Genomic DNA, 26730 nt, shown 5'->3' with positions numbered 1-26730 from the left:
TGGTGCCTGGCTGACACAGCCGACACCGGAGGTTGGTACCTGGCTGACACAGCCCACACCGGAGGTTGGTACCTGGTTGACACAGCCCACACCGGAGGTTGGTGCCTGGCTGACACAGCCCACACCGGAGGCAGATAGGGCCATGGCTGTACTGCGGTGAACAAGGCAGCATGCGCATTCAGGGAGAATGAGGCCAAGGTCACAATACGGCCAAACAAGTTGCTTAATCTTAATCGATCCGTGGCGGCTGACCGAATAACGTCATTGGGTCGGGCAGCTTACTTTAAATGATAAAGGTTAGGATCATAGATAATAGTTATTAATAAAAATAGTGAAGCTGATATGTATATATATATATATATATATATATATATATATATATAATTATTAGGCTGATAGCATTGCGATAATGCCTTGCGCCGGACATCACCCGAGTCGCTTACAAGGCTCTCACGTCCCTCGCACTCAACCAACTCCCAATATGGGCCAGAAGATGGAAACTGCGCCAGATTTGGTGGCTTCCCTTGTTTTTAATGGTTCACGTATGGTCTTGCAACAGCACCGGATGTATGCATCACATCCGCGGCATTTTTGCAAAGTTCGTTCAATCTCACTGTGCCAATGAACTGGCATTGGCCAATATCCTGCTTTGTCGACACTGCACCGCACAGCAACGCATGTCTCAGATAGCCGAGATAACGTCGAAGGGGGCCTGGAGTCGCCTGCGGTTGCCGCTAGCACCGCTAGCACCGCTTGCTTAATCCTTCCCGGATGCACCACAAAGTGGGCACGTACACAGCGCGCGCGACCGCGACATTGGCGCGACGCGCGACCCAGCGCCCAACCGGTCTCCCCCGTATAATAAGAACCGGTTAATTCGGACTTTATGGGGTGCTTAAGCAGCTCCGGCGGATAATAAAATTGGCCTGCAAGTAATCAGCCGGCGGGCGCTAAATGCGCCGGCCAGCGGCCTGATTGGGCGGCCAGAGCCGGACGTCACGTGACCCGGCTGACCGTGCGTGGCCTGGCGGCCTGGCGGGCGGCGGCCGGCGGCCGGCGCGCCGCGTCCGGCCGAGGTGCGGCGGCCGGCCATAGTGGTGCCTCGGCTGAGATAACGATCAGGCCCGTATTGACCGGGCGCGCTCGTCAGCAGCCGCCCTCGGGAGGCCGGACATTCGCGGGCCGCTCGAGGGATGCGGCAGACCTGGACAATCGCGCGCCAGCCGCAGGCTTAGCCTCGGGTGACGCCCACCGACAGCTCCAGCTGGGACTCACTGACAGCTGCTGAACAGCTGTTAGTAGGCCTCGTGCCAGGTTGTGGAACACCTGTGGCGTAGCCTAACGGACAGTTGCTGGACAGCCGCAGAATGGCCTCGGTTGCACCTCCTGGATGGCCTAGGCTGGGTCCCATGCACAGTTCCTGAACGGTTGTAGTGCAGAGGGAGTAATTGTTCAGCATACTGTCCCCGTGCCCTGTGTTAGTATTTACCAAACGTTTGGACCAGTGAATTCTTCATACGTCACTTGGTGTTATTGACTGCTGAGAAGATCTGGAAAATGTTTGGCTTTGAGCCATCTTTACAGTACGAATTCTCTCCTCGGAATTGCTGGGACGTAACCAGCGTCCTCTGATCATGAGGCCAGTGCTCTACCAACCGAGCAATCTGAAAATAACTTCAGACTCAAACGTTCTGCACATTCTAGCACACCAGACGAGGAAATAAGAGACAAAGATGAAAAATGATTTCGTGCGTGGCAGTAACATCTTGCCTGAATCTTTTCGTAAAAACTGTAGCTGGCCCTGAAGGACAGCTGTCGAATAGCTTAAGGTGGGACTCATTCACGAAACAGCTTAAGCTGGTACAGCTGTCGCTCATGGACAGCTGCTGTGGGGTGTTGGAAGGGTAGTTTCAACGTGTCTGCGTTAACCACTGCGCGTCTGGAAAACCAGAGGTACGAGGTTTGATTCCCCGCGGCGCCCGCTCTTTCTGCCAGGGTGAGAGGCAGACGACGCCATAAAGCCTCAGCAGCTGAGTGCGTCGTAAACCCCGATGACATACACAGCTGCTGTGCAGTTGTAGCAAGGCATTATTTATAGCTCCTGGCCAGCCCAACGCGGTCTGGCGCACAGTTCCTGAACAGCTGTAGCATGCCCTCGAGAACAGTTGCTGATCAGCTGTAGCAGTGCTTCAAGGACAGCTATTGAACAACTGAAGCAGGGCTTCACGGAGAGTTGCTAAACATCTGAAGCTTGGTGTCACGGCCAGCGATGAAATGCAAGCAACAACACCTTTGTCAACCACGAGCACTTCACTTCGAGCCATATGACACCGTTCTTAATATTTGCAGAGGGTGTACAGGGACGCGCCGAACGGCTGCAGGCAACCCTGCAAACAGCGTCTAAATAACTGTAGTTGGGCTCCCCGGCCATCGATAACAGCTAAATTCATGCATGATCTAGCAGCGATTAAACTACGCGGCATATACAATGCTGAGCAGGTCTATGGCTGCTTTTGTTGCACGTACACGCGGTGTTAATAACTGGGGTGACGGAAAATTTAGGCAATGTGCGACGCGATGAATGCCATTTATTCCGAATGAGCTCTCGTTGGATTTCATGGTGTTTCCAACGTGTCAGCAAAGCAAACTAAGATGCACTAATCGGCGAACAAACAAAAGTGCACTAACCAGCCAACAAACAAAGATACACGAACCAGTGGATAAGCAAATCTACACTAACCAGTGGACAAACAAAGATGCACTAACTAACCAGCGGACAAACAAAGATGCACTAACCAGCGGACAAACAAAGACGCACTAACCAACGAACGAAGATGCACTAACCGGCGGACAAAGATGCCTCACCATCCCCATCGGACACAGAGCACAGAAGCCGGTCAGTGTACCCTGCCCACAACGCGCCCAGCTAACAACAGTGTGTGACGTCTATTGTTCAGGTGTTGCGGAGCTGGACCGTGACGCCCACGGCCTGGGCCTAGCCCGGCGCTCATTGTTCCGCCCTGGCGGCCTCTTACCGTCGTCTTCTCGAGGCAGCGTAACAAGTGATGGTGCTGCATCTCGAAGATGTCGTCCTCCTTGTGGCCGTCGAGCTCGAGGCCCGCCTCCTGCGCGGCTAGTCGCGCTTCGGACGCCTTCTTCTTGCTGGCGAACGCCGCCCCAGACGACGCCTTGGCCAGCTTGATGCGCGCCAGTCGTGCTTTCTGTAACCGTCACGCCGCATTAGCCGCCGCCGGACAACAGGTCACCACTGACCGCAAACGACCCGACCACGGGGGCGGGGCGGAACGGACGGGAGGGGGGGTCACGCAACTGGTGCGGGCACGGCAGCCACGTCCTCGGCAACCGACAGCCCGGCTGGTGTTTACGTCCCTCCCCGCCGCACGGGCTTCGAGACGGATGGCACACGGGAGGTACGGCCGCGGGCAACCCGGACAACGTCCGGAGCGAACTGCTGCAGGCTTGTTTGAGTGCTGCTGCGCAGGAGCCAAGGAATAGTGGTGTGGAAAAAGGTCTGTTTTTATGAGCTGGCTGGATAGCGATGTTTTTAGTTTTAAGGACATCATGGCATCGGATGCTAGTGTCGCAATTTATTGCAAGTCATTATGACACTGACTGAATCAAAACATTTGAATTCTATTTGCTAACAGAAAGCTTCATTGTATCACAAATATTCCATAGTTGTGCGCTACAGAGACACGCATAGTAGAGCACTGGAAACATTTTGTTCCGAAACGACCAATTAACTTCGTGGTTTTAACACATTGAATAGAATATTGGGGTATTGTTGTATGAAGTGAAATCGAGCCAACAAAAAACATTGCTCCATTTTCATTCCTATCACCACTGGACAATTATAATTTCCCAACCTAGCATTTGGAACTCATACAGATACTCGTCAGCATAACAACGCAAGTAGAGATGCTTCCCGTCTTTTTAAAAAATAACGACCTTAAGTCTTGACGCAATTGTGAGCATAATTTCGCTTATTGCATATCGAACGAATCCATGCCGCCGCAAGAACTTTGCATAATCATCAGTGCTTTAAGTATAACCTCCTGGCAAGAAGCACCCAAGTTCATGGGGACAATCGTGAACGAATGTGGCTCATTATGTACTGTAGCTTCCATGGGTTAACCCCAGTCTCTCTGAAAGCTGTACCTGCTAGTAAAATAACAGATACCAATGATAGGACAGAATGACAGGGGCCAGTCCAATCTTTCTTGGTGGCCAGGTAATTATCAGGAGCCTGGTAATGCACCGTATTCGAGCAATTTTGGCTTGAATCAAAGTCAGCATAAAAATAAATGATGCCTAGAAAATCCATCCCTTGCCTAAGCATCTCTGAAAGAAATGAGAATGACTCACTACTCCACTGCAGCAGGGAACGACTAAGTACGAGTAATAAGGTTCCATTCCCTGTACACAGCTAGACATGGAGCATCAACTAAGGGCGGCGATCGGTCATAACCATTTGCACTTCACGTGAACACTTCGCTCGTCGTGCACCAACAGCCACCTTACAAAGGAGCGCTGAACAACTAGCGTTCTGGGGCATTCCGACGCCCTTACAGCCATAGAGACGACAACCTAGCGCGACGTGTCTGTTGTTCACACGGTCTTGTGGCGGCTGCGGCATTGTCCCTCTTTGTCATTTGGGTCGAAATGATGCGACCAAGCCGAAAGGGACGGCAATATAGTGAATTTAATCGAAAGCACAATTAAACCATCGTTGCAATTTCGGTTGATCCATGCCACTCAAGTCTCTTGCACTAATTGGCTTCTGATGCATCTAGAACGCCATCAGCTGGATGATTCATCTGTTAATAGTGAATAACTGAGCTCATGCCAAATGATCCATCATGATATATTTGTTAGAAATGTTATATGTACGTTACTGAAAGGTTTATTGCTCAAAATTCACCGCATTGATTATTATTACTAAGCAAGAACATGTTGCAGTAGCAATTTTGTGCGCAGATGCGGTGCACCTTTTAAGTAAAATAGGTGCTAAGTAAGAATGGCCATGCTACACATAAATTTTTCCAACGCTGTTTTGTCGCGATCGATTTCATGACGTCCTCCTATATGGACATTGCCGTGGTCACTGGGGTCACAAGACGGCAGACAAGAAAAGTAATTTATCCTCAGTTATGGCAAGATCACAAAGCAGACACCATCGCGCATTGTGAGGCCGGTTTGAACAATGTCAGAAAGAGCCACCGTATGTTGTTGCGAAATGTCACAACTTTGCTACTTCCCTAAAATGAGCAGGTTCACCCCTCCCCCCCCCCCGCAGCAGCCGGCGTCGAGATCAGCGTTCGATTTCACTTGGTCTCACCCGCAGCGAGGCGGTTTCTTTCCGAAAAACACGCGCTTGGCTCAGAACAGGAACGATCTTAAGAGGACTCGCGGGACACCGCTGCCATAAATCCTCAAATTGTGCGGCGCCCGGACGGGGCGGTCCAGCGGCCGGCCTGCGCCAGCACCGGCGCGCCCCGTGCCGCCCAGGCACTGCCGTCGGCGCTTCAGTGAACCACAAGGCGCGTCGCCGCCTGAATTAGCCAACTTTTGCCCTGGCGCGAGCTGGGGGCTAATGGGATGTCGCGGAGCGTCGGAGGTCCGGGACGACGCGATCCGAAGTCGGGACAGCGTGTCAGGTCAGTTCACGCTGTGTTGGGGCGGCGGAGGCGGCCGGCCGATCCGCCGTCCGCAAGGCGCGCAGGCGGATCGTCCGCTTAAGGCTGGCTTTGATATGGCGGCGTCTGTGGACGGTTTATCAGGTCACAGAGTCGGCTCAGTTCTGACGGTGGCCTCTGTGGACGGTTTATCGGGTCGCAGAGTCGGCTCAGTACTGACGGTGGCCCATGTGGACGGTTTATCGGATCGTTAAGTCGGCTCACTTCTGACGGTGGCCTCTGTGGACGGTTTATCGGGTCGTAAAGTCGGCTCACTTCTGACGGTGGCCTCTGTGGACGGTTTATCGGGTCACAGAGTCGGCTCACTTCTGACGGTGGCCTCTGTGGACGGTTTATCGGGTCGTAAAGTCGGCTCACTTCTGACGGTGGCCCATGTGGACGGTTTATCGGGTCGTAAAGTCGGCTCACTTCTGACGGTGGCCCATGTGGACGGTTTATCGGATCGTAAAGTCGGCTCACTTCTGACGGTGGCCTCTGTGGACGGTTTATCGGGTCGCAGAGTCGGCTCAGTTCTGACGGTGGCCCATGTGGACGGTTTATCGGATCGTAAAGTCGGCTCACTTCCTGACGGTGGCCTCTGTGGACGGTTTATCGGATCGTAAAGTCGGCTCAGTTCTGACGGTGCCATCCAGCCTGCTGTTGCGTGCCTTATGCTGTGACTTCATGGTTGAATCATAACCCACCTGGCAGTGATTCGGTCGGGCAAGTCACTGGATTCATTCATCTCTGTTGCGCCGAAATTGTTTAATATTGGCTGAATATACCACTCGATAAGAACCTGGCGAAGCCTTTGATCAGTAAGCTGCCAAGAGTACGCAAAGAACGAAGATAGCCAATCTGATGAGGCCATATGAATGCCGCAATGACAACGTTTTCTGTATGTTTGTTTTCATTGCATTCCTCTTTTGCTTCTGGGATCCCGATTCGTGCAAAAGGGCTGCTTAAGCAAGGCCATATGGGAGTTCAAAGTCATATCAACGTATTGCTGAATTGTTCTCAAAGGAACCATTGTGCTATATTATACCCATTCAAGGCCCGCAAAAAATCCACAGGGGTGCCGTTGGCAATACTAGTGCTTGACAGTAACGCAGATTTACCGCGCGGCACGGAGTGATCTGGCCTCGCTTGATCCGACCAGCCATGTGAACACAACACGCGACTTCAGAGCACCACTACATGCTGTGGAAAATCCACATGGCTACTTCTTCAGCACCGCATATTTTGTCCGTGTCCAGAAAATATGGAATCAATAGGATGACACCAACGCGACGAGCTGACGGCTGGGTGGTGCGACCGAAGCTTGCGAGGTTTAACACTCACCCTGATTCGCCGGTTTTCATAATGGGGACTAATAGAAACGGGGGACAGTTGATGTAACCACCTGGCGTTTCCAAACTAATCTAGATAAAGATAAGTGGAATACTAATGGATTGGTTCCAATGAGATTTCGCGATTGCGGATAGTTCGTATGCTGTATTTTAAATTGACCCCATTATGACAGGTGAAAATGTCGAATTTTTCCCCCAAATCACACTTTTTGGCTCCACATCAGAGCCTACGAGACCACGCTTTTTGGCGACACGGAATTTTAAAAAGTCCATTTTTTGCGTAATGCTGAGTGCATTGATCCATATCTGTACGCATTTTGAACACACGTTTTTATCATTCGCCGTGCAATGTTCCTCAAAAATCCTGGCTGCGACGCAACCAGAAAAGCACGGAGCACATTTTTGGTTTCAAAACATACGCAATGAATGCCTCACAGGCGACTTATAAATTTGACGCGATTGTTTGACAGTAGCGAGACAAATCACAAAAACTTCAGGTGGTTGCATCACCCCCCCCCTTCCACTATCAGGGCGAGACCTGACAGAGGCGTTTTTTGAAGCTACATGTGTTGACTTCCCACGATTTCATAAAAAACATCAACACCATTCCGCTCCTTTTCTCATCACACAACATTTTCCACACACAAAAACGTGTGAAGCAAAATGTGGTGACGACTTGTGCAGCACTACTCAGCTGGTATTCAGTCCATGTATGATATGCTGTATGTTGCCATCATTCCTCGCAACCAGCAGTATCGATATTGTATGCTCTAAAAGTTTCTGCAGAGCCCTTGCCTATGCGTGTGGGCTTTCCAATTCAGCCGCGAAGCCGCGGTACATGATGCATAAACTTTTAACGTTCGTGATTCATTGAGTGAAATGCAAATTATGCAGCAATGTGTCGACGTCGAGATGAAAAATTGGGTTCTCGACGAGCGAACTTTGCCACTAACACAGTGTGATGTGCCGGCACATATGAAAAGCTTCTGTGGTCGTGTAGGACATAACCATTTAGAGAACGACTGGTCTTGAAACGGGAAGGTCGGTCAGTCTTGGAAAATATGAAAAGCCGGTTGAAAGAAAACCCCTGTTTCGTGGATGCCATGGACATGGGCATTGGTACCTTTCAAATATGGCAAAAGATAACATCAATATTTTTACACATTTGTAAGCAGAGTCAATTAACCCTTCTAATAAACTGCAACAATTCTGACTAATTCTATATGTTATATTATGTGTGATATATATATATATATATATATATATATATATATATACAAATATACATATATAAGTATTATATATAATTATATTATATATAACAAAAAACTGACTGACAAAACTGACTAACCTCAGTGCAGTGCATTTCAATGGTTGCAGTTAACATAAAAATCAGCAGAAAACGCCGAAATCACGCCAGACAGGTAGTTTGCTTCATCAGAACCGGGAGAGAAGACTTAACAGACCGCCCATGCCAGTCTAGAGAGCTACACATGGTAGAGCCAACGTAAAGTTGAAATGGCTTGCCCACAGCTGAACTCTGCGAGGAAACTCCGAAGGAACACCGGGAATGGAAATTATACGGAACGATATGAGTTATAGTCGCAACATAAATTGAAGAAATGCAAAGTCATAATTATTGTTAAACAGCATGAGCCATATCTTTCTTCGGCAGTTGATTCGACTGTCTTTGATTTATCCTACCACATCACCGAACTGGTGAAGCTAAAGCGCTGATTTTATGGAGTTTTTATGTCTACCAATTTGGCCTTTCCTGAGAAGCCCTCGTCACCCTATGGTTCCCAAGGCAAACTCGATGCTCGATTTGTGGGAGGCAAGTCGAGACATATATTGGTCTTTTGAGCTCAGAGTTCTTACGCTGAGTTATGAACCTTCAATGTATGAGGAGGTACTGGTCAAACATCATAAAGCAGCCATTGGTTAACTTTACAGTAATTGACGTTCTGAGCCATACTTATGACAGCTCGTGATCCCTCGTTATCACTGATCACTCGTGATCCCCCGTTATCACTGATCATTCGTGATCCCCGTTATCACTGATCACTCGTCATCTCCGTTATCACTGATCACTCGTGATCCCCCTTTTCATAAGCAATAGAGTACTTTACGGATTGGATCAATCCACGAGCTATGGATCAAACCGTGGGTCGGGTTGCATTGGATCAGAAATTTCTTCTGAACATGGATTAAGACCGAACCAGATTTTTGAATTCGCCAGCTCAGGCGGACTGAATGGATAAAAAAGCAATCAAATAGAAGTTATCATTAAAAAGTCCCTGAAACGCTCAATGAAGACACCCGCTCAGAGCAAAGCCTTTAAACCAATAAAATACGGTAGTTTCAATTCCGGGCAAAGCAAAAATAGGCAGCGTAGTACATGAATCAGTCACACATGCCACAAGCAAGTTTTTTGATGGACAGATAGCGTTGACAAATTGACATGAATGGATGACATTCGTATATGCTGCTATAAAAAAACTAGATGTCTCATTCCTCCAAGAACAACTGAAATGCGTAATAATCTAATTTAACCTATCTTTTACAAGTATAGCTACCATTCCTCCTGGTTTTGTCAGCAATCCCATTTAACCCCAGTGGGTGGCTTTGCGTTTCAGAGCTGAAACTGGGCAGGGTATGTTTTATTGTTAGAAAGTACACCACAGAGTTTTGAAATCCAAGCTCCCGTCTGAGAAAACACCGTCTTCACTTTAAGTATATTACTTCATCTAATTTATTTCCAGGTGTCTACCACAACAAAGATTGTTGCATTCTCATAGATAATTTTACCCACTCCCTTGATTTATATAGCTCAAAAGATGAGCATGCTGGCCTCTACAACCAGGGGGCAAAAGCAACTACCTCACCCAGAAGCAAGCTATTTCATGTGAGTTGTGTATTCTTGGCATCCAACCAAAAACTTTGGCATCGGGCACATACTTATTAATTTGCGTCCTGTCTGTTCTAGCCCCACTCGCATAAATAATTCAAAACTTGGATGTCAACATTGCATTTGCACACCTGTGGTTCTCCTGCCATGATTTACAAGACAAAAACGCTACAGAAAAAGCCATATGTCAGCGAGGCTGAACGAGGCGCCACATACATACCTCAAATAAGTATTTGGTAATATTTTGAGCCCTTTGCGCAATCACTCGAGCCTTTGACAAGTGGTTAGCATGTATATGAGATGTTAAATTACCAGCGGCCATGTCAGATGTTGGATAGCGGGCAAAATGTACCTAACTCCCGCACCACATGTTGTGAATATGACATGATTATATTACACTTGCGTATGTGGCAGTCGCGGCACACAAGAGACGTTACACACTTTGACTAAAACGCAGAACCATGTAATTTAGTTCTAATGGTACCTACCTTCGCGTGCTGAAAAAATGGATGCAAAGTAGCGTAGTAACGTAACGTAGTAACATATAATGGATGCAAAGTAACTTGACGTAGTAACGTCAGTATATCTGATAGCGTTTTGAACTGTTAAGTGTGACATAACGCGATGAGATCCACAGTTGCAAAACATATTTTTCGCATTGTTTCCAGTATGAGCAAAAAAGGGATATGTCATTTTGTGACTTGATATTACAAGATGTACGATGACCCCCTTGCCACAGCGGGCCAGACACATTGCACTGGGACACACATAGGTCAAATGAGGTTATCCTGACCTTATTTCCGGCAATCAGACGCCATTGATGTACACCGCTGTCTTTACAAGGAGTTTTAAAATATGATGGAAGAGGCTTTCTGCCCGCTTGGGATCTGAGGGCTACGCTTATCGCACATCATGTGTTGGATACATGTTCGAGCGTGAAATCACATCAAGCCACCCCGGGGCGAAAACGCGCCTTTTCTGTCACTAAAGAATTTGAAATTGTCTACATTGTCGCCTGGGCCAACTTTATCAGAAACTGTTTCAATATAACTCTAAATGCGATAAACCGCAAGGACAAAGACAGCTGAAATGCAATGCAGCATAGCCATCAAACATTCCCTGTTCTGCAATACTACGGCAATTATGGGATAAGAATATAATAATGAAAAACTAACAAAATTATCTGATAGAAGGATACTTTCATAACCAGTCCAGAGGTGCGTAGGCTCCTATTTTAGAGGGGGATTGCGCCTCTTAACCAGAAATGTAGTTTTCTATCCTTATTTATCATTTTGTATTCGCTATTTTTCACTAATCATCCTTTTTTAGAGTTTAGCCCTCCCCAAACTATGTTTGAGAAACTACGCCACTGCTCCCAACTCTTAAAAGAAAGTGTGTCAAACCTGGTGAGAAAACTGTTTTAAGTGCATTTCAGAGGCAGGCTCAGCCATTTTTCTTCCTGCACGTGCCCCCTCCCTCACCTCTACTTTTTTCCAAAACTGCCCCCATGTAGCCTACATCTACCGATAACGTGGTTCTATGAGCACCAAAAAACAATAACCCTTTTAGTTGTGTGACGTCATCGTGCAATCAGCTGGAAACGTTGGCAACCTTCCTTATACTCGCATTCACTGGTATTGCCGGTGCAGGTCTCACAATTTCTAACATTATCCCAATTAATGAGTGCAAAACCCATGCGATATTGGTATCAGCAGGTGCAAACGATATTTTTGAACATCTCTAGCACCTTCATTTAGCTCTTTATAACTAGCTCTATGAGCAAGTTTAACTCCATACATAATGACAATAAGAAGTGTTTATTTCACACCTGTCCACCGGTCAGAGCGCTAAATCTGAGGTGCGACGGGCGGTGTGAATTCTGCACCAGCGATGCTCGGTATCTTACCTCAAAGCTGCTGTTTCTCTCAGCAGCAGGAAAGCCCGGGTAAATCCTTGACATGTGTTGCTCCTACGCCCTTCGTTGACCTATAAAGCTACAGCTCGGGTATCCACAAACAAAAAGCCTGCTAAATTGGAAAAGCTTTTTAACGCTTCTACCATAGACGCCCTCCATAGTAGATCCTTAGAAAAGCCGCACATCGCCTTTAAAAAAAAAAAACAGCTGACGATTGGCTGCGTACTTCAAGCCAGACAGCTTTTCTCGACATGATCACAACCAACGGCAACCCAAAGCCCTGCACTCAACGCAACTCATTACCGCTTGGTGAGCATTCGAGCCCATCTATCTCAAACGGCACGACGCTTTGAAACGCCGCTTAGCAAACTGGTCACGTTCGTCGCAAGATTTTGTGGCCAGTCACGATCTTTGCAACTAGAAATAAGCCTAGTTACCTGGTATTTCATACTGCTAAGTATGTGAAGCGAATTTGGGCAGAAAAAAAAATCTGAAAAGTTATGATCTGAGGTGCATTGAAAAACACTGTGTTAACAGTACTCTGTGATGTCATCACTGATATAGTATAGTTTGTAGTATATTTCTGTCACATACTGAAAACTGTCCCGATTAAAGCTACTATGTTTGGAAAGGTATTGCGGCTCAACTTGCACATACAGCGAAACGGCAACGTTTCGATCTGTGCTGTACATAATCTCACACTACAAACGTTAGCGAGTACAGACCAATGCTAACTTTTGAGTTTGACTGCCCGAGTCTGACTGGGATGGTCTGTTGTAATATGGTCTGGTCTGTTGCAGTGTGTTATCACTTCTACAACTTTGTCACCATTTGGTTCGCAAGTGTCCGAACTTGTCACCGATCATATCCCATAAATCAGAACCTTTTTCACCCCTGAGGCCGCTCTAGGCCAGCTCTATGTCGTGGCGTGGAACCAGTATTGGGTTGAAAGTACATGACGCTATTGTCTATGCTGTCTGCGGACCTCCCCGTACGAATGTGAAGAAACGAAATATGCAAAGAAAACCTCTGCAAATTATTCATTACTTTAAGACGATATCAACCATACCTCAACATGTTTATCATGGCCGTTCCCCGTGGGGCAGGTAGCCCGCTAAAGGTAACCTCGATGTGAGGCCTGTCAAAAATGTCGCTGGCTGCAACTAAGTAACAGCTGCTCTGATTGAGGTGAACGCTACATGGGTGGCAGCAGAGCATCATATAAACATATAAGCATGTGCTCATCCATTTTTGAGAGATCGTGGTGATAATCCCTCATTTTCACGTTCAATTTGTCGTGGAACACTACTACCTGCTATCGCCTCGATAATACATGCCACCCATCATTTGAAGACATTGCTGTGGCATGTAAGTGTTATCCGAACGGCTCAGGCTCAACAAAATAAGACAAATATTTTGACCACAAAAATGCAAATATCATCGTGTATTCCAAAATGCGCTCCACCATGCGCATATAAGCTCTGGTCATCAACGGGCAGTAGCCTCCAAAGAAAACGACGAAGATTAATCACCTCCCTCTGTTAACAATTTGGGTAGTGAAAGACAAGGTGAACCAGTTTATTTTTTGACGCGCTCAAGCAGCTGGTCTGACACATCGGACTTTTGCAATGGTCGCTGCAATATAGCCATGCAACGGTCACCCTTGCATTTCGTCAATCGCACAGAAACGAAGAAAATCGCGGACGAGCCCAGCAGTCCCACTGTGCCGCATGACAGATCTGCCGTCCGGCACAGTCTAGCAACACAGGGCGCCTTGCTGTGAGAGGCTCTTCTGCCTTGGGCCAGTCAACAAACACCGCTGCCCGTTAAATCGGGAAAGATGAAATGCAACGCAGAGAAGGGTTTCTTGCCAAAAGTGCAGCATGCGTATCTATGCGTGTTATGTGCTTTGTGACATTGTATAGCCCTAACACGTCACAGCCTTGGAAGACTAGCGTTTCCCTCCCAGCGTGCCAGGTATGATCTCAAGCAACTTAAAAAGATCATGGTCAAAACAATTTAACGCTTGCTGACGATCCAGACAGAGATGTTTCTTGTTGCACGGACAACCATAGAAAAACATGATCATTTTGCCCAGAAATTATCCAAAGAACGGGAGTGTGATGAATCACATTGTATGAAAATATACGACTTTGAGAAGACGTGGTGTGTGGGTCGTAGATGAATGACAATTTATTAGGCAATCATTACTTGCCCATTTTTTCATAACAAGTACCCGAAATAAAAGCTGGATACGCAGCGAATCTAACAGCCAGGGATGCACGCGTAGGTTTACATGGAGCCAGCCACCCGTTCGTAGCTCCGCGCAGCAAAACGAGCTCCGGTACAGGAGTAACGTTCCCCATTGATCCACGCCGAGGCGGGTATTTATTTTTCTTCCTAATCAAATTACACCAAACAAACAACGGCTAATTAATTTTCAGCGCTGTCCGGTGGCGAACGATGGGCGGCGGGTGCGCACTGTGCCGCGCGTGGCCGCCGCCGCTGCGCCACAGTCGACCGTATACCACCGCCGGTTCTTTCAGCCCGAATGCGGGGCGACGTGCGCCGAAAACAGCGCAGTGGCGAAAGTGGCGTAGTTACGCCTGCCGCATTTGGCAGCGCGGCGGCCGGTACCGGCGGCATTTGCGGCCTGTTTGGCCCCAAACGACCTCTTGATATGAAATGTACAGTTATGAAAAGAAACGGCAGCAGTTGGGTTTTTAAGCGGACGGTGCTGAATCAATACTTTAGCCGGCGTCGCGACAGTCAGGAAGGCTGAGAGAGAGAGGGAGAAGGAAGGAGAGGGAGAGAGAGGGAGAGGGGGAGACTGCAGCCGAACCACGGGACCCTCAATAAAGCTGGAACCAAACTGAGGGAGTTTGGTAGACAGCCGGCCGAGACGAGGCGCCTCGCTGCCGAACCGAGCGAGACGCCTCGCTGCCGAACCGAGCGAGGCGTCTGACGAATCCAAGGCGACGACGGTTTGGAGCGCGAGGTTATAACGAGAGGGGCCGTGTGGAGGGTTGACTGGGAAATTAGCGGATGCTTGTTGAACGGACTGATCGGCGAATGTTCAAATGCGAGCAGACGCAAAACATGATTTTGATTGCTCAATGATGTGAGGCTAAAAACGGGCGACAGGGCCAACAACAATGATTGAAAATGTTTACAAATAGTGCCAATGGTTGTTTAGGGACGCAACACCTTATGCCCGCCAGTTTTCATGCCTTTTGGGCACGAGATCGCTTACCGGACTCGTTTCTGTGCTGCAATATACCGTGCTTTTTGGTGTAACGCACGTTTGTACATCAAACACGTCTAAGCTGTGTGCGTTGCAATAGAAACTGGGCTGACTAAGCAGGTGCACCAACCAAAACATGTCAACAACGTCATATGAGAACCGCGCAACGAAGTTGTGCAGTAATCACGATGCCTTACACGCGTTCATTTAAATTACTTGCCATAATATGTAGCGGACAAAGAGCCACTTTTCCGTTTTTATTGCCTCATTCCACAGCGCATAACTTGTCCGGAACTCGATTAAAAGTTCCTGGCTTCCCGGATGTGCACCCACCCACCTTCTGCGCCTTCCTCTTGTCGGTGCGCTGACTCTGGTGGTAGATTCTGCTAAAGTTGCTGACGATGACGGGCACGGGCAGCGCGATAACCAGCACGCCACTCAGCGAGCAGACGCCGCCCACCAGCTTGCCCATGGCGGTGCTGGGCACCATGTCGCCATACCTGCAACAGGCCAAAACCCAGTCACGGCACTGGCTCGGCGACGCGCGCAGGGCCAGCCACGCTCTCTTATCGCAGCACCGTGATACGAGACGTTCTGCGACGGCGCGGGTTCTGGTGCGCCATTGCACCTCATGGCAGGACGGTTCGGGATGCTGAGTCACTACAGCATAGCACAATTCCTTAATGTGGTTAGAGCCGGTAGCGTTGCGCCATGCTGAAAACCTGCAGTCCAGTTTTGTGATCAAGTTACAAAAAGAACTGAAGCCCAATTACTGTACTCCAGTTTTACGCCATGCTGAAAACCAGAGTACAGGACAACACCAAAATGACGGAGTCTGTGCAGGTTTAGGGGGGGGGGGGGGGGGCGGGCGGGCTCAGAAGCCCTTTATGTTGTTTATTTCTATGCAACTTCTCAAGCATACTACTATATTCTACGATACGTTTGGGGCGAGGTCTGAGCCTGCCCCCCGAACACAATAGTTCCCACGGCTATGGGACAATAGCACGGCTCTATTTACGTCGGATAAGTGTGCGTGAGCTAGATAAGCAGTGAGTGAATGTGAGCCGACTTTATGAGAAGCCCTCTCACTCGCTCAGTGGTGTCCAAAATATTATCACTTAAGCATTAATCGCTGGTTAGCAGTACATGAACTGCTCCAAGTTCAATAAACGCATCGGCCGGTAAATGTTTCTGTGAAGCCAGGAGGACGGGATGTTGTTTTCACACGTCTGCTCTGCCAGCAGTCTGGCCAAAAACAATATCCAACGATTTCACTGAGGCGAAAGAGCAGCACCAAAGACGAGCAGGTTGGCAACAGCTTAGCGTAAAACACACTTTCATCCAGAGTTTAGAGTAAATACGCCAATGTATGTGCGCCAGCTTCACGCATGGACGGCCGCTACGTCCATGCACGCGATACGTACAGCTGTTTACATGGCGAGATCTAAACAGCACCTGGTATGCCCAAAAGTGACTTGAAAAATGAATGTATGCGTAGTTAAGATAGCATCGGCAGGTTTCTGAACGACCACGATGCGAAGTTTGACCTGCCGTCCTCTACTAACTATTCCTCAACTAAATCACTCAAACCGTCACCATAAGTGCACTTACATATGCCCAAAGTACCCATGCCTATAACTTAGGCCCAAGCAGAACAAGATCAACAAAAAAACCCGTTCATTCCCTTTAGTATTCGTTCATTTCACGATCATCGTCTGATTCCGCTGTTAACCTTTAACCTGTCAGCAATGGACACGATTACGCGGCCCGATTGATACCTTCGTGCCACGCACTACGTTAATTTACGGCTAATTGCTCCACGTCTGTTATTGCCGGCAGTTCTGTCAAACAGACTGACAAACAGACTGTCGAAAGCTGTCCGTCCCCTCGAGTCCAGCCTAAACTGAGCGAGCAAACAACGCTGGGTGGTCCTCGCATTCTGCCATCGGCGAGCCTGCGAGTCTCTCAGTTCATCCACCACGGACATCCCTCGTTCGTGTTTCTCTAGTTCATCCACCGCAGACATCCCTCGTTCGTGCTGAAGAGAATCGCGCAACACAAAAAAAATAAACTCTACGTCTCACGCTGCCGAATCACTCGCCCAGTTGCCAAGCATGGGTTACCCTGGATCGCTGCAACGTGTTCCACGCGCCTCAGCCCTCGCACTCCTCCGCCGACTCCCCCGCCACAAACTGGCCGACCACCCGTGAGTGATGGGCGCCGTCCGGTGTTTCTTCAGCCGTGGCATAGCCGGCGGTAGACGAACGATGAAACAAGCAGCCTGGCGGGCCAGCGCACCGTAATGCCGCCCTCCATCAGAAAAGAGGTGAGACTGACGGACGCACGCGCTCACCAGCTCCCGTGCCGAGTGTACGACATGCAGACCGGACAATTACGTTTGCTGCGACTTCGGGGTAGAATGTAAAACGCTTCGATACAACATGCGTACTGAAAATGTGCAACGAAGATGAAGACAATGGTAGGTCGAAAAAGTTAGTTTCTCGTACTTTGTTCATCGTTGGTACGAGCTTCGTCTCAGATAGTTTGCTTCTTACCGACCAATCAAAGATACCTTCAGCCAAACGACAAAAATATTAAAAAGTATGCAAGCGACAGAAAGTATTTCTATGAACTTCCTCTGGCTTTTATTTTATAACTCGAATCGCTGTTGTTCCTGGCGTACCGATCCTTCCAAAATGTTCAAAAAACCGATTCGGTGGTTTCGTAGGAAACGGCGAAACAAGGATGGGTTCGGTTTTTGCGTGAGTCAGCATCTGTATACAAACCCGCATACCAAGTGACAACCTCACCCTGGTCTACGCCTGTTGGAATCATATAAATGAGATTCTACTCTAAAAAGAACTCACCTACGTTTATTTCGGGTTTATTTGATCGTTTGGAGAAGTGTGGGTGTCTGGGCAGCTTTTGTGCCCGGAGAAGAGTAACCTCGGAATTAGCGAGAATGTGAGAACGGGAACTATTCTCGCTGTGGACTTCCTTTTCCACTTATTTCATGATAAACGTCACGGCTGGTGACGTCCGTCTGGTTTTGCCATGCCTGGCGGTGGGCATTGGCCAGTGGCTGGGCATTGGGCAGTGGCTGGGCAATGAACAGTGGCTGGGCAATGAACAGTGGCTGGACAGTGGGCAGTGGCTGGGCAGCGGCACGATCTGCCGGCTAGCCCATGGCTATCGGCGATCCAGTATCAGCTGCGCACCGACAGGCCCCGTACCGCGTGCGGAACCAGTTGGCCAAAGCCCAAGTCGGATGGTCGGTGCGGCGGTCCACGCTAATGGTCCGAGCCCTGCCGTAGACAATAGACGGCTCCGCTGGCTATTAATTGGCGTCAAGACTGGGCAAAAATGGCGGGCGGCCGACACTTGTGTGTGCGGTGCTTTCAATGGAAAATGGACCTGCCCCTCGACATGAGTGCAAACCATCCGTCTGTGTCGCCAACGACAATGCACCACGGCCGTCATTAGCGCGCTGTGAAGGCATTGTGCCAGATTGGGATAGGTTTTCTGAGGCGGTCAAAGTGTAATCAAGGTTGCTGATAATGCTGCTCGACCCTTATCAAGACAGACGAATACGATGCAACTCAACACAACTGAACTTTACCAAAAGTCTATAAGGCTTTAAGCTACCAGAAAGGACCCCCGCATGGGGCAGCATGTTCACCCCAGGTCCTCAGTGTCCTACCGTGCCACTCGTTCCACCGTAGCAGGACGGCTGGAGCTGCCAAAATACATGCTGGCATGCTCACAGAGGGGATACCGGGCGTCGTCCTCGTGGCGCAGGCTGCCGATCGGTCTGAGTGCCGCTCACTGTCCGCCTTCAAGCGTGCCGTGAGGGACGTGGACAGCTGGGCGGAAATCTGAGATACGGCTATCTTGCGAGTGATGCACGCTCATACTTGAATGCTATTCTATCTTTGCATGTTTGTAGTGTTGTTAGCGGTGCATATTATGTCTTTAGTGTTTCTGACAGTAATCTGGCACTTGGTTTCTTATTTAACTGTATATACATCAGGCGATGAGCTTTTCTATGTTGTGTTCACATCATGTACTGAATGGAAATCTAGAAGAACTATTTGGATTATATCATGTAAGCGCATGCATATATCTACGTTGCCGTAACTAATATTAATACAATGCATTCAGCATGCACAGCATGCATTCGATAAATGAGTATGCTGCGGCCAAGATCAGCTGGGATACAAACGAGTGTCGAGTGCCGTTTGTGAGTGCGTGAGTGCCAGGAGGCATCCAAGCCCATCAAATGATATACGACTTTCGTTGACTGCCGCGCATGATACCTGGGACGCATCTTCCCACATCACATCGCAGGACACTCCTTCACCCTTCTGTGAGTCACGCTATTCGTCACCTAATCCAACACAATGCCAACATCGCGCACAAAGGTCATGCAAGCCGGTCGTGTACGGCGCTGTCCAAGTGGGCGCTCCGCGCCGGCTTCTGATGATTATGACGTCACTGGGCGTGCGTGACCGATCTGCCAGGAGGCGCGAGTCAGTCTGACAGCCGTACAGTCACGCGCTGCGCGTGTGTGCCTGGCACGGCGGCGCAGGGCCAGGTGATAGCAGTGTCGTCGTCCGATAGGTGCGACAGCTGCTCACGAGCGCCGCCCTGGCCCACGTCAAATGATATGTGCCCGACAAGGCGTGCGGGGTCTTCTGAAAGGCAGCCACACGCATTGTGTAAGAGAGCGTGCGGGGGTGTGCGACCAGGAAGAGCAGTGGTGAGGGCACTCGAGTTCGGATCTAAAGGTCGTAGGGGGCCTTCTTGCGGGTGGCCACACACACCGTTCGCTTTGTGCCGCAGTATTCGATGCGCTATCCTCGAAGCTGATATTATCCACTTAACTTCTTGGTCCTTTAGTTGGCCGCTGCCTAGTGCGGCTATGGCGCCGTTGCACGTTCAGACTACGCTGGCATAACGTCTGCGACTTTTGCACACCACCTCAGCGTACAGCGTCCACGTACTCATGCATCGGGAGCGTACAGTGCACACGTACGCGCACCCCCGAAACGTGCGGCGGTGCACGCCCGACCGACAGAGCACGGCCATGTGCCCCTGCCGGACAGAGTCCCTCGGCGGCCGGCCGGGCAGCCAGCTACACAGCCATGACTCAATCAATACCGGGTCAAGCATGCACGCCGCGCCCGGCTGGCGCCAGCTGGTGACGTCACAGCCGCCGCAGCGTGCCGTCGCTCGGCCGCTGGGCTCGGCCATGCCCGGCGGCGATACGGCCCAAAGCTGGCGGCAGCCCGCCGGCCATCAGGACGCCAGCAGCCGACGTCGACGGACGTGCCGTGCCGTGCGGCCGCGGAGAGTGGGAGCCGGCTGGGGTGGAGACGAGACGCCGGGCCTGACCACCTGCACGGACAGCGAGACCGCACGCGGGAGCGCAGGTCGAGGTGCCTCGGTGCCGCCCGTCCTGAACCGGTGCGAGGCGGGAGGCGATGCTGGCGTCACCACCAACAGCCCCATCGTGCCAGAGCGCAGCGACACGTTAGCACCCGTCCCTTGATATTCCGTGGCCCGTTATGCCCAAGCAGCACGCTTGGCATGCGGAGCCCGTCGCCATATTCTGCTGCCTTTCAAAGCCTACATTCAAGCTGTCGGCGCGCCGGGCAGACTTTGGATCCGAGCAGCGTCCTCCGGCTGATAACGCGCGCTGCGAAGTTTATGACCGTGTCAGGGCGGCACGGCGCGGCGGCAGAGTCGGCGGATAGCGAGCGAGGGTGGTCCATAAAAGGCACGCTACGGCATATCACGGCCGGTGCCGGACTGTTGACCTCTCACGATCAGCAGGATCACTTTGCCATTTTGTGAACAGCCGTGCATCGTGGCAGGTTGTCCCTACTCCTCTCGCGTGGTTTCTTTGACATGACTGCAACCTGGGGATTAAATGCCACTTTGTCTGGTGTAGGGCTGGTGGAGGTACAACAGTGCTCAAGTGGTGATCATAAAGCACATGTTCACAATGGTGTTCCAGGTGTGATACAATATTTTCGGCACTACGTTTGTTGAACTTATGGTAGAAACGTGTGCATGCTTCCCCGCTATGACATAGCAGCATATAACCACCACTTATATATAATCACTTCTAAAGGTAATGATGTAGGAAAAATGTAATATTAGCCTGTTCACCGACCACGGCCGCCAACTCGGACGGCGGGGAAATCCTCAGTCATCAAATCAGCGGTTCCATTATTTAGACATCGCGACTAACAACGCCGCAGCAGAGGAAAGACACGCGAGATGCCAGGTAATCACTGCAGCTTCACACGCCTCCCATACCTATGGATGTGCCCGCAGATCCTTTGTGAGTAGAGTCACCTCAGATTCCACCCACTGATTCCAGCCACTTGTCGCTGGATTTGAAGGTTATGACGTCGTTACGCTCTTCCTTATCGGTGTGTCAACCCAACAACGCCTGTTTATGGAAAATTCTACCGCACGTAAAACCATCCGCAAAGGCATTCTTTCGTCACGCATTGGAAATATCTTTATTATTTTTGGGCAGTGTTCGCACAGATTGGTAGCGTTTTGTATTGCCCAGCCCGCCTTTCCCCTTTACCATTTTAAGCAGAAATGGCTGTGCATCAACGATGATGACTCTGTACGGCTTAGAGCGACTGCATTAAATACGTCCACAAAAGGGCATATTTGATGGTAGCGCTGTGTCCTCATGCACAGATTACTTTAATTTGGTGTGAGATACGCGTTTAAGGTGATGACGGTGTTCTGTCTAAATTCATGTCGCCGCGCACCTCTGAGACACGTTTAGAGTTTGAGCGACTAAATATTAACAACGGCAGACATGGGTCAAAACGCCAAGAAAGCTGGAGCATTGGGACCATTTTTGGCTAACGTCGGACCATATTCAATTCACATTCACTCAAACATAACGCACGGTCCTTCCAAGGTGAGGAGTGTAAATATGCTTAGCTGCAGCGCAAAACATGTACCTCGTGCGACTAAGACTTGCCGACATGCATAATCTTATTCAATACGTTAAGTTTATGACTAACGACAAGACTGACACACAGAACAGTATTTACAACAAACATATCTTTGTGTAGTGTTACGTGGTGGAAAGCGATACCATCAGCTATGAAACTGCAATAAGATATTATTTCTGAAGCATAAATGCCACGCAGAAAATGTCAACGAACTTCTCAAGCCCAAACAGTGGCAATGCAAAGTGTTGACCTCGTGTCACCTTGGAGTGATTGCAGACAACTATTATACATGGACATTTGAAAGATGGATTTCAGATGCATTTCCTTGAAATATAGCTTTCTTCGCTCCTGAAAGCTTCCTGTGATGTTTGTCAACAAGTTGTTTATCGGTTGGTTTGTGGCTCTGGTTTAATCAAAAGAGGGTGTACGTCTCCTGCACGCCGAGAGATAACATCAAACGGAGCTCGGGCTTAGCCGAGTCGCCTAGCCTGTTGCCCAGGCATTCAACCTTTCTGAGCGGGTCTTAACGTCAACTAAGCGCCCATTCAGTCCTTTCTGAGCGAGTCTAAACGTCAAATAAGCGGCAATTCAGCCTTTTCGAGCGAGCCTTAACGTCAACTAAGCGGCAATTCAGCCTTTCCGAGCGAGTCTTAACGTCAACTAAGCGGCAATTCAGCCCTTCCGAGTGAGTCTTACATCAACAAAGCGGCAATTCAGCCCTTCCGAGTGAGTCTCAACGTCAACTAGGCGGCAATTCAGCCTTTCCGAGCAAGTCTCAACGTCAAGTAAGCGGCCATTTAGACTTTCCGAGTCTGTCTTAACGTCAACGAAGCGGCCATTTTGCAGCTTCGCCAGCTGATCCCGTCTGGCATGCCGGGTCAGTAGCTTTTTTCTACTGGATTATACATTTGCAACAGCAGATTGCACCGACATCACATTTTCAGCAACAAGTAGCACAATTCTCTAAAAGCCGTCTGATAACAATTTCAAATTACTTGAATGCAGGCTGCTTCATTAGCAATACATATCTTTCACGGTTTTAATAACAACCACGGTTTCACCTCCCCATTCGATGAATTTGTGGAACACAAAATTTTCAAATTAGGTAACAGCTGGGGTCCACGGGTAAGAACCAGATCAAATCACGTAATACCTAAGATCTGCGGGCGAGAAGCAGATCAAATCACGTAACAACTGAAGTTCGCGGGTGAGAAATAGATCAAATCACACTAAAGCCGAGCTCCGCGAGTGAAAACAGGTCCAGACCTCGGCGATGACGTGTCGAAGCGAGATAAGACATCTCAATACTGACGGGGAAGAGCATGTACAGTCGTCCAGCCTTAAGTGTGGGTCAGTGTGTGTGCAGTCTCCGTGAGCAATCAAAGGCCAAGCAGTGGTCTCAATAAACCTTTTCTCACCATCGTCCATTAACGGCCATCAGAAGTGTCCCTGCCACTAACTCAGCGATACACTGAACCTTACGTTAACACCCAAAAATGATAAAAGCAGGTCGCGACACTCTCTGCGAAGAGGTGGAAGCAAAAAAGCAGTACGATAAAACCAGGATGCAAAGCCCGCCAGGATGTTGTGCTAGACATTAGCAGAAGCAAGCAAGAGAGGCAAAATGATCGTCGTAGCCAAAGGCAGCATATGGCTGACCGCTAGTGCTCGCTCGGAAAAGTAGCTCACTCTCACGAAATTAGCATAATAACATTCGCGCAGGCTGGGAAAGGCAAGGTCTAGTCCGAGGGACATAATTCCAACGCCCTACTTTCGGCCGCCCACCAGACTAAGCGTGCTGTTGCAGGTGGGCAATCGAAGGGCAGACGTCATCTAGGAGATGAAAACGCACACATAGTCATAGTAGTTAGGCCCGCACGCACACACTCACGCACATGTACACACATACACCTACACATACACACACACGCACACACATATATATCTATGTGTATATATATATGTATATATATATATATATATATATATATATATATATATATATATATATGCACGCACATACAGCCACATGGCTCATCAAATGTATCACAAAAAATTATACTCTGTAAGAAAATTGTCTTTTGTGATTCCCTTAATGTAGCTTTTGTCGTCTCAGTAACCCCTGATATGGGTAGTTTAGGTAATACAGTGGAACTCCAGAGACAAGGCGGCTCCACGTCGCAACACGACAAAGATAGAGCTTTTAGGTGAACTCTTCATTAAAGTGACGTCTATTTTTTTAGGAAACTCTCGGGAATCTGCCAGCGTAAACAGGGCGTCCATTTTAGGGGAAAAGTTCGAAGTAAGTTTTCTATGCATTGAGATTAAGTGCTTTGCAATATCCTTCATTCTAAGTAATTCTAGGCTTTTTGAAACATGATCAATGCGCCAGTCTGTGTTGAATGTAACAATTCTAATCGCACGCTTCTGCGGAGGGCAAATTTTATTTATGTAAGCTGTGAATGTAAAACCCCACACAACGCAGCAATAATCTATGTATGACAAAACGGGTGAATTATAAAAAAGAAACAAAGACCGCATATCCATGAAAAATTTTCATCGCCTTATGACGCAATATCGCGGCTTATAACTAAACACATATGATCAATGTTAAGGTTCCACTTCAAGCTCGAGTCATTATACATGCCCAAGTACTTCACTTGCCTAACTTCTTTAATCGCGGTGTCATTAAATCCTGTGTTTGAGTTGTGGACAAAGTTGACGAATAATATATATATATATATATATATATATATATATATATATATATATATAAACACATCAATATTATTCTCACACCTTGATATGTCCCGGTTAAAGCCACAGGGTATTGTATTTTACCCTGTGTAGTACAAGGTTTTGAAAGAATATGACGTTCATGGCTTTCCGGTCTAGGACCGGCGCGTCTGTGGCTCGGACTGTTTTGATATCGACGTATGACATGTAAACAGTACGTTCATCTACCTTGCGCAGGTGTTTTCACGTCCCTAACTGCTCCGGTTGTTGAGATCTGACATCCGTCCACAAAACACCCAGAACACGGGTACACCGACGCTCACAAAACCATGTACATGTGTTTTGTCACCTCGCTCATCACATGCCTCAAAAGCGCCTTACCGATTTCATTTGATTATAATTTACACCCGCGCCATTAGCTGTATGATATATTTTTTCAGGTGAGGCCATTGAAGTCATCTAGGTGTTTTTAAATGGCTGTGGTGTGCGTTCGAGTGAGAGATAGCTGCTGCAGTGCTATGACCATAACAATTCCATGAGTGGCAAGAGTAAAAACAAAAAATTGTGCGAACTGAGAAGAAAATGAAAATGATAAATCCTACCACTTGTCGACATTGAGATATGGAGACTGTAGCAGAATCATTATGTGGACAACAGCCCGTGCTCACAGTCGAACAGAATATTCCACATTCAAAGATATGGAGGCAACCATCACAGATGATGAAAAAAGCTCACTTGTAACTATTGGCATGCTTTTTTAGTGCAAAAACAGCTCTAGACCGCAACATTTCACTATTTAGTAAAATATGCTCTCAATACGCTATCCTTTGACTGCGCCATGGAGCGTTTGTATGAGGCCAGAGGGGCTGCCAAAATGGCCGTGGGAAACTCACATGTTAACAGGCGGGCTGACTCACTTGATTGCTTCAACTTCCCAAAAGGTGTCGTGCGATCGGTACGTTGTTGACAAGACCCGAACATCTTTATATGCGCGTGTTTAAGGCTTTTCCCATGATGTTCTTGTATATTAATCTGTGATTTTGTACGGTTTACTTGTGTTCACATGCTCGTTTATAGCACTTTCCTGAAGCTGTTTGATTCATAACCTTATTTCCGTCATAAAAGCACCACTGTCCAACTATCTATATTATTATGCGCAAGCCGTAAATTGGGCACGAAATTTGCACTACATAGCTAGCATTGTTTTTTAGCCAGTGGTACCCCGGTAGTGCACAAATCGTGCTGGCGTACGCCAGCCATGTCTAACACGGCAGTTACATTTATCTTGGCCTTGAGCACCGCGTGGCCAATGGGGCGACAGTTTATGCGTGACGTCTCCATGGCGTCATGCATGCCTGGGTGACCTTGGAATAGTCTGCGCGAAAAAGTCGGCGCAAGGTCGCGGACGCATACCTAAGAAGCTAAGTGGTTTAAAGTCTTACAAAGGGCAGCCCCGTAAACTGCACTGAAGGATCTTCAAACTGGCTTTCTCAGTTCAAAACCCAATACAAATGTAGAATAAAGGCACGCATGCTGTGAGCGTGGGGTAGCCGTTGGGCTTTCTCCCGCATCATCAGCATTAGCTACCAAATCTAAATGCAGTCTACAAGTTTTTTGACCGCTGTGGAAAACGCCGTGGGAGCCTGCTTTTGGTATTGTAAAACTATCACCACTGTATGGTAAATGAATGCTATGATTCATTTGGCATCAGTAGCATCAGCCAGCCCCGTCATACTCCACGCCGTTTCCGAAAGAGTAAAAAGCCAGTATTGATATGAATGTTTACGCTATGGTCACCAAAGGTCAGTCATACACTGCGCAGTAGGTGTTTGGATTGTGCTGTGGTAGAGCACAGCGTGTAACAAAAGTTCAAAGTTTCGACATCAATCGGTA

The 26730-nt window shown here is 48.5% G+C and overlaps 1 protein-coding gene across 2 annotated transcripts in view; it reads right to left on the bottom strand.

The window, feature by feature from the left end:
* LOC119113008 (potassium voltage-gated channel protein Shal) overlaps positions 1–26730 on the bottom strand; it is a 134334-nt gene that overhangs the window by 17782 nt on the left and 89822 nt on the right. For both annotated transcript variants that reach the window (XM_037237322.1, XM_037237323.1), the window contains exons 2-3: positions 15450–15612; positions 3036–3221 (exon numbers count right to left, since the gene is read on the bottom strand). In XM_037237322.1, the coding sequence (XP_037093217.1) occupies positions 3036–3221; positions 15450–15612 (349 nt within the window). The remainder of the gene's footprint in view (positions 1–3035; positions 3222–15449; positions 15613–26730) is intronic.

Source organism: Pollicipes pollicipes, unplaced genomic scaffold (assembly GCF_011947565.3).
Source record: "Pollicipes pollicipes isolate AB1234 unplaced genomic scaffold, Ppol_2.1 Scaffold_7261;HRSCAF=8764_pilon_pilon_pilon, whole genome shotgun sequence".
Lineage (NCBI taxonomy): Eukaryota > Metazoa > Arthropoda > Thecostraca > Pollicipedomorpha > Pollicipedidae > Pollicipes > Pollicipes pollicipes.
Note: the sequence above shows the minus strand (reverse complement) of the source record. Positions and strands in the feature narration are given on the sequence as shown.